Here is a 7,500-nt window from a genome sequence, read left to right as displayed (position 1 = left end):
ACCCAGAGTTATCCCACATCCCCTCATCTTCTTTGTAAGATGTCTCCACTAAACCCAGAGTTATCTCACATCCCCTCATCTTCTTTGTTGTTAAGATGTCTCCACTAAACCCAGAGTTATCCCACATCCCCTCATCTTCTTTGTAAGATGTCTCCACTAAACCCAGAGTTATCTCACATCCCCTCATCTTCTTTGTTGTTAAGATTATCCCACATCCCCTCATCTTCTTTGTTGTTAAGATGTGTCCACTAAACCCAGAGTTATCTCACATCCCCTCATCTTCTTTGTTGTTAAGATGTCTCCACTAAACCCAGAGTTATCCCACATCCCCTCATCTTCTTTGTTGTTAAGATGTCTCCACTAAACCCAGAGTTATCTCACATCCCCTCATCTTCTTTGTTGTTAAGATGTCTCCACTAAACCCAGAGTTATCCCACATCCCCTCATCTTCTTTGTTGTTAAGATGTTTCCACTAAACCCAGAGTTATCTCACATCCCCTCATCTTCTTTGTTGTTAAGATGTCTCCACTAAACCCAGAGTTATCCCACATCCCCTCATCTTCTTTGTTGTTAAGATGTCTCCACTAAACCCAGAGTTATCTCACATCCCCTCATCTTCTTTGTTGTTAAGATGTTTCCACTAAACCCAGAGTTATCTCACATCCCCTCATCTTCTTTGTTGTTAAGATGTTTCCACTAAACCCAGAGTTATCCCACATCCCCTCATCTTCTTTGTTGTTAAGATGTCTCCACTAAACCCAGAGTTATCCCACATCCCCTCATCTGTAGTAGCAGAGATACATACGGAACTACTGATTCAAAAATATCTCTGGATACTACAAGTCTACTATAAAGGACTGTAGAATACATCTAATGATAAAGAACAGTTAGAGCTAGTAATTCCATGCTAGGACTGGGATTAGGACTAGGATTAGAACTAGGATTAGGACTAGAACTAGGATTAGGACTAAGATTTGAACTATGATTAGGACTAGAACTAGGACTGGGATTAGAACTAGGATTAGAACTAGGATTAGAACTAGGATTAGGACTAGAACTAGGACTGGGATTAGGACTAGGATTAGAACTAGGATTAGGACTAGGATTAGAACTAGGATTAGGACTAGAACTAGGACTGGGATTAGGACTAGGATTAGGACTAGAACTAGGACTGGGATTAGGACTAGAACTAGGATTAGGACTAGAACTAGGACTGGGATTAGGACTAGGATTAGGACTAGGATTAGGACTAGAACTAGGATTAGAACTAGGATTAGGACTATGATTAGGACTACCTACACACTGAAGAAGGCTGTAAAACTGAAACGTCTGTGTACGCTATCCCTGATGCAGTAAAACAAATTCTAAACATAAACTAATGAAGTAAGCTTTATGTGACATATTTTTGAGTGCAAACTCTCTTTGTCTGAATTTGGAGGGTTTTACCCAGCAGCCAATCTTTTGGGGAGAGCTGCATGGTTCTCTTTGATTAGGACTAGTTCCATCCAGGAACCAGCAGACAGATACACCATCTTATCTCAGATGCCCCACACCACTAACAGTCTGCTAGATAGTGACAAGGTGGAACGGAGAATAACAGAGTTAACCCTTGAGTTATTGATTCAAAAACACCAACACCAACCTATGATGACCTCATTGGTCTGTTGGTCAATACGTTCACCGCGTTCTGATGAGGGACGCTAATCATAGAAGTCTGGCCTTCATTATCTTCATTATCTTCAACAGGACCTCATGATGTCAACGTTAGGACTTATTTATTCTCACTAGCATTAGTGTGAAGTTATTAGTGAAGTTATTGGTGAAGTTATTGGTGTATTTAAGTTGCAGACACTACTATTGTTGCTAGGTTGTGTTACTCTCAGCAGACAAACAGCAGTAAACCTACAGCTAGGCACAAGGTACTCACTTGATGTAGTAGGGCACGTTATTGGGTGAGACCGCCTGCTCAAATGGACCTTGAACAGAACCTGTAGACAGTGACAGGATTAGAAGAGTCAGGGATGACAAGGATAAATCCCTCCCAGAGGAGCTCTGTCTCAACGTGTGTACAGCCAGACATATGGATATGGGTTCTGTTGACTTCACTGTATATATTCTGTCAGTATTTACTAAGGAATCATGTATGTCTTTACAGAATCAAGACGGTATGTGTGTGTGAGAGAGAGAGAGAGAGAGAGAGAGAGAGAGAGAGAGTTGAGACAGACAGAAACTCACCCTGCAGAGAGCCAAAATCCCTCTGAGCATCTGTCAGCTGCTTCAGGTGGTCTTTGATGGAGATCTGAGAAGAGAGGAGGAGCCAGAGAGAGGAGGAGCCAGAGAGAGAGAGAGGAGGAGCCAGAGAGAGAGAGAGGAGGAGCCAGAGAGAGAGAGCGAGCGAGGAGGAGCCAGAGAGAGAGAGAGGGGATCAGAGAGAGAAAAAAAGGAGAGAGATGGGAGAGGAGGAAGATATTGGGGAGAGTGATAGGAGAAGAGATTGGGGAGAGAGATAGGAGAAGAGATTGTGAAGAGAGATAGGAGAAGAGATAGGAGAAGAGATTGGGGAGAGAGATAGGAGAAGAGATTGGGGAGAGAGATAGGAGAAGAGATTGGGAAGAGAGATAGGAGAAGAGATTGGGAAGAGAGATAGGAACAGGGAACAAGAACAGGTATAATCAGAAAGAGGAGAACAGAGCTGGGTAGAGGAGAGAGATATGAGAGAGGACAGACACAGTACACTACACTCCTAGAAATAAATGTGCTTTCTAGGGCCTAAAAGGGTTCTTCGGCTGACCCCATAGGAGAACCCTTTAAATAACATTTTTTGATTGCTCTCTTGGTTCCAGATATAATCCTTTTGAGTTCCATGTAGAACCCTTTCTTACAGAGGGTTCTACATGGAACCCAAAAGGGTTCTACCTGGAACCAAAAATGGTTCTCCTATGGGACAACCCCTTTGGAATCTTTTTTTCTATGAGTGTTCAGTACATGATAAAAGCTGTTCAGCGAGAGGACAGAGATCAAAGCTGTGTGGTATAATGTCATATTGTGGTCATGGAGAAGCCAAGCAGTGACGGTGACTGACTGTGACTAAGCATGTCTGTTGTCTAAGAGCAGAGCACTGTGACTAAGCATGTCTGTTATCTAAGAGCAGAGCACTGTGACTAAGCATGTCTGTTGTCTAAGAGCAGAGCACTGTGACTAAGCATGTCTGTTGTCTAAGAGCAGAGCACTGTGACTGGGCTTTAGCTATGGTGCAGCTAAGGCTGGCTGACTGTAATGTACTCTGCTCTCTGCACAGACCACACTGACCATGTCTATGGATGAGATGGGGAGGCTCAGCAGACTGATTCTATCACAAAGAAATATGACACATATGTTTGACACCATAGGCAGTGTGTGTGTTTATAACAGTGTTGTACTGGGTACACATTTGCACTTATGTTTGGTGGTACATTATGGTATGAGGCAAGTGTTGTTTGTGTGTGTGTGTGTGTGTGTGTGCGCGTGTGCATGTTTGTGTGTGTGCATGTGTGTGTGTGTGTATGTATGTGTGTGTGTGCACATGTGTGTGTGTCTGTGCATGAGTGCGTGTGCATGTGTGTGCGTGTGTGTGCATGTGTGTGTGTGTGATGGTGTGTGTGTGTGTGTGTGTGTGTGTGTGCGCATGTGTTTGTGTGTGTGTGTGATGGTGTGTGTCTGTGTGTGATGGTGTGTGTGTGTGTGTGTGATGGTGTGTGTGTGATGGTCTGTGTGTGGGTGTGTGTGTGTGTGTGTGTGTGTGTGTGTGTGTGTGTGTGTGTGTGTGTGTGTGTGATGGTGTGCGATGGTGTGTGTGTGTGTGATGGTGTGTGTGTGTGTGTGATGGTGTGTGTGTGTGTGTGTGATGGTGTGTGTGTGTGTGTGTGTGTGATGGTGTGAGATGGACTGTGGTAGCCTGTGAGATGTTTGGGCCAATACAGATACAGCCATAGCAGTGTTGTAATGGAGTCTGATGGAGGAGTGATATGTGATGAGTCCTGCTGAAACAGAACCGTTACCTCAGACACATCCCCCAACTCATCCATCGCCATTCCACCCCCTGACTTTTTACACGTTCCCATGGAAACCTGGTGATGATGGGGGGGTCAAAATTGTTTAAGATTGTTTTGCAGCAGTAATTATGAATGGCATCTGTACCGCAGCACCCAGCCCAATCAACCCCTTTCTTTCACACACTTGATCTGTCTGTGTGTGTGTGTGTGTGTGTGTGATGTGTGATGTGTGTGTGTGATGTGTGATGTGTGTGGTGTGTGTGTATGTGTGGTGTGTGTGGTGTGTGTGATGTATGTGGTGTGTGTGTGTATGTGTGTGATGTGTGTGGTGTGTGTGATGTGTGTATGTGTGATGTGTGTGGTGTGTGTGATGTGTGTGATGTGTGTGTGGTGTGTGTGTGTGTGATGTGTGTGTGTGTGACCCTTTCAGTGCATAAAGAGGGGGCAGTTAGGTAAAAAGGCTTGTTGTCCTCGGCAACAGAGTGGGACAAACTAACAGCGTTGTTGCTATGGTGTCAGTGAGGTTCCAGTCACCTCAACTTCCTTCAGTAGACATGATGGGTGTCAGCAGGAACAGCTGGCGCGTGTGTGTGTGTGTGTGTGTGTGTGTGTGTGTGTGTGAGAGAGAGCTGCCATATGGTCCTGTCTCCAGGTGTCCATCTCCTTCACACTCCTCTTTATCTCTCCTTCATTCTCTTCCACTCTGCATCCCTCTCTCCCTCCCTGCCTGAGATGAAAGCAGTGGAGAGAGGGATGCAGAGTGGAAGAGGGAGAGAATGAAGGAGAGATAAAGAGGAGTGTGAAGGAGATGGACACCTGGAGACAGGACCATATGGCAGCTCTCACACACACACACACACACACACACACACACACACACACACACACACACACACACACACACACACACACACACACACACACACACACACACACACACACAAGACAGAGGCAGGGAGGGAGAGAATGAGAGGAGGAGGGAGGGAGGGATAGAGGGGTCTCAGGGAGGGATAGAGGGGTCTCAGGGAGGGAGGGATAGAGGGGTCTCAGGAAGGGAGGGATAGAGCGGTCTCAGGAAGGGAGGGATAGAGGGGTCTCAGGAAGGGAGGGATAGAGGGGTCTCAGGGAGGGAGGGAGGGATAGAGGGGTCTCAGGGATGGAGGGAGGGATAGAGGGATCTCATGGAGGGAGGGAGGGATAGAGGGGTCTCATGGACGGAGGGAGGGATAGAGGGGTCTCAGGGAGGAAGGGAGAGGTCTCAGGGAGGGATAGAGGGGTCTCAAGGGGGGAGGGATAGAGGGGTCTCAGGGAGGGATTGAGGGGTCTCAGGGAGGGAGGGAGGGATAGAGGGGTCTCAGGGAGGGAGGGAGGGATAGAGGGGTCTCAGGGAGGGAGGGATAGAGGGGTCTCAGGGAGGGAGGGATAGAGGGGTCTCATGGAGGGAGGGAGGGATAGAGGGGTCTCAGGGAGGGAGGGAGGCAGGGATAGAGGGGTCTCAGGGAGGGAGGGATAGAGGGGTCTCAGGGAGGGAGGGATAGAGGGGGTCTCAGGGAGGGAGGGATAGAGGGGTCTCAGGGAGGGAGGGAGGCAGGGATAGAGGGTCTCAGGGAGGGAGGGAGGGATAGAGGGGGTCTCAGGGAGGGAGGGATAGAGGGGTCTCAGGGAGGGAGGAAGGGGTAGAGGAGTCTCAGGGAAAGAGGGAGGCAGGTCTCACTGTCTCTGTGTTAGACACAGGGCAATCTGACCTCACTGTCTCTGTGTTAGACAAAGGACAACCTGACCTCACTGTCTCTGTGTTAGACTCAGGACAACCTGACCTCACTGTCTCTGTGTTAGACTCAGGACTACCTGACCTCACTGTCTCTGTGTTAGACTCAGGACTACCTGACCTCACTGTCTCTGTGTTAGACTCAGGACAACCTGACCTCACTGTCTCTGTGTTAGACTCAGGACAACCTGACCTCACTGTCTCTGTGTTAGACTCAGGACAACCTGACCTCACTGTCTCTGTGTTAGACTCAGGACAACCTGACCTCACTGTCTCTGTGTTAGACTCAGGACAACCTGACCTCACTGTCTCTGTGTTAGACTCAGGACAACCTGACCTCACTGTCTCTGTGTTAGACTCAGGACAACCTGACCTCACTGTCTCTGTGTTAGACTCAGGACAACCTGACCTCACTGTCTCTGTGTTAGACTCAGGACAATCTGACGATGGGACGGACGCTCCTCGAGGTCATTGTTAATGAGGTCAGGGTGCTCAGTCAGGGTGCTCAGGGTGCTGTGTTTCTTAGAGAACTGTGTGTGTTTACCTGTAGCATCCTCCAGCGTGTGTTGAGGTCATCCAGTCTGTCCAGGTTGGGTCGTGAGAGGACAAGGTCAGGAGGGCCGAAGGTAGAGGCCAGGTTGTTGACGTGACTCACATCGTCTTTGATAGGAGCGATCTCTGCCTGGAACGCCTGCAGCGAAGAAGACACACACACACACACACACACACACACACACACACACACACACACACACACACACACATTGAAGATGGAGTGGTGGACCAATTACTGTACCTTCATACACTCCCTAGTGAACACACACGGTACCCCTTATACACTTTCATCAGCTGGAGAGATGTGTTCATTTGACCTCAGGAAGACTAGTGGTCACTAAGACATTAGCTGGAGAGATGTGTTCATTTGACCTCAGGAAGACTAGTGGTCACTAAGACATCAGCTGGAGAGATGTGTTCATTTGACCTCAGGAAGACTAGTGGTCACTAAGACATTAGCTGGAGAGATGTGTTCATTTGACCTCAGGAAGACTAGTGGTCACTAAGACATCAGCTGGAGAGATGTGTTCATTTGACCTCAGGATACTTGGGGATTTTGGTAATGAGGCCCTTTAACTACAGTACTTTGCCAGAGTCAGATGCGTCTCTGCGTGCGGTTTGAAGGAAGTTGCTAAGTAGCACTAGCGCAATTGCTAAGTAGCATTAGCGCAATGACTGGAAGTCTATGGGTATCTGCTTGCATGCTAGCAGATAATAGACTTCCAGTCACTGTGCTAATGCTAATTAGCATTGGCTATCAAAACTACCTCAAACTTCCTAGTGAAGTAGATAAAGGGCATCATTGCCAACATCTGAAAGAATCAGCTAATGGAGACCCAAATGAAAAAAATCATCTGTATCCAATCTCACCTTGACTCTCTCTATCTGTTAAATTAGGGTGCATGTGTTTGTGTGTCTCTCACCTTGACTCTCTCTATCTGTTAAATTAGGCTGCATGTGTTTGTGTGTCTCTCACCTTGACTCTCTCTATCTGTTAAATTAGGGTGCATGTGTTTGTGTGTCTCTCACCTTGACTCTCTCTACCTGTTAAATTAGGGTGCATGTGTTTGTGTGTCTCTCACCTTGACTCTCTCTACCTGTTAAATTAGGGTGCATGTGTTTGTGTGTCTCTCACCTTGACTCTCT

General features: G+C 47.3%; 1 protein-coding gene across 6 annotated transcripts in view; it reads right to left on the bottom strand.

The window, feature by feature from the left end:
* LOC139402500 (dystrophin-like) overlaps nt 1-6,486 on the bottom strand; it is a 60,738-nt gene extending 54,252 nt beyond the window's left edge. For 3 of the 6 annotated variants that reach the window (XM_071146481.1, XM_071146478.1, XM_071146480.1), the window contains exons 1-3: nt 6,344-6,486; nt 2,236-2,299; nt 1,928-1,988 (exon numbers count right to left, since the gene is read on the bottom strand). In XM_071146481.1, the coding sequence (XP_071002582.1) occupies nt 1,928-1,988; nt 2,236-2,299; nt 6,344-6,352 (134 nt within the window). In that variant the 5' untranslated portion in view covers nt 6,353-6,486. Of the gene's footprint in view, nt 1-1,927; nt 1,989-2,235; nt 2,300-4,037; nt 4,107-6,343 lie in introns of all 6 variants that reach the window. The other 3 variants (XM_071146479.1, XM_071146477.1, XM_071146484.1) reach the window with 2 other exon arrangements.
* Nucleotides 6,487-7,500: the final 1,014 nt, after the last annotated feature.

Source organism: Oncorhynchus clarkii, unplaced genomic scaffold (assembly GCF_045791955.1).
Source record: "Oncorhynchus clarkii lewisi isolate Uvic-CL-2024 unplaced genomic scaffold, UVic_Ocla_1.0 unplaced_contig_8895_pilon_pilon, whole genome shotgun sequence".
NCBI lineage: Eukaryota > Metazoa > Chordata > Actinopteri > Salmoniformes > Salmonidae > Oncorhynchus > Oncorhynchus clarkii.
The sequence above is the reverse complement of the archived record's forward strand: the minus strand, read 5'-3'. Positions and strand labels throughout refer to the sequence as shown.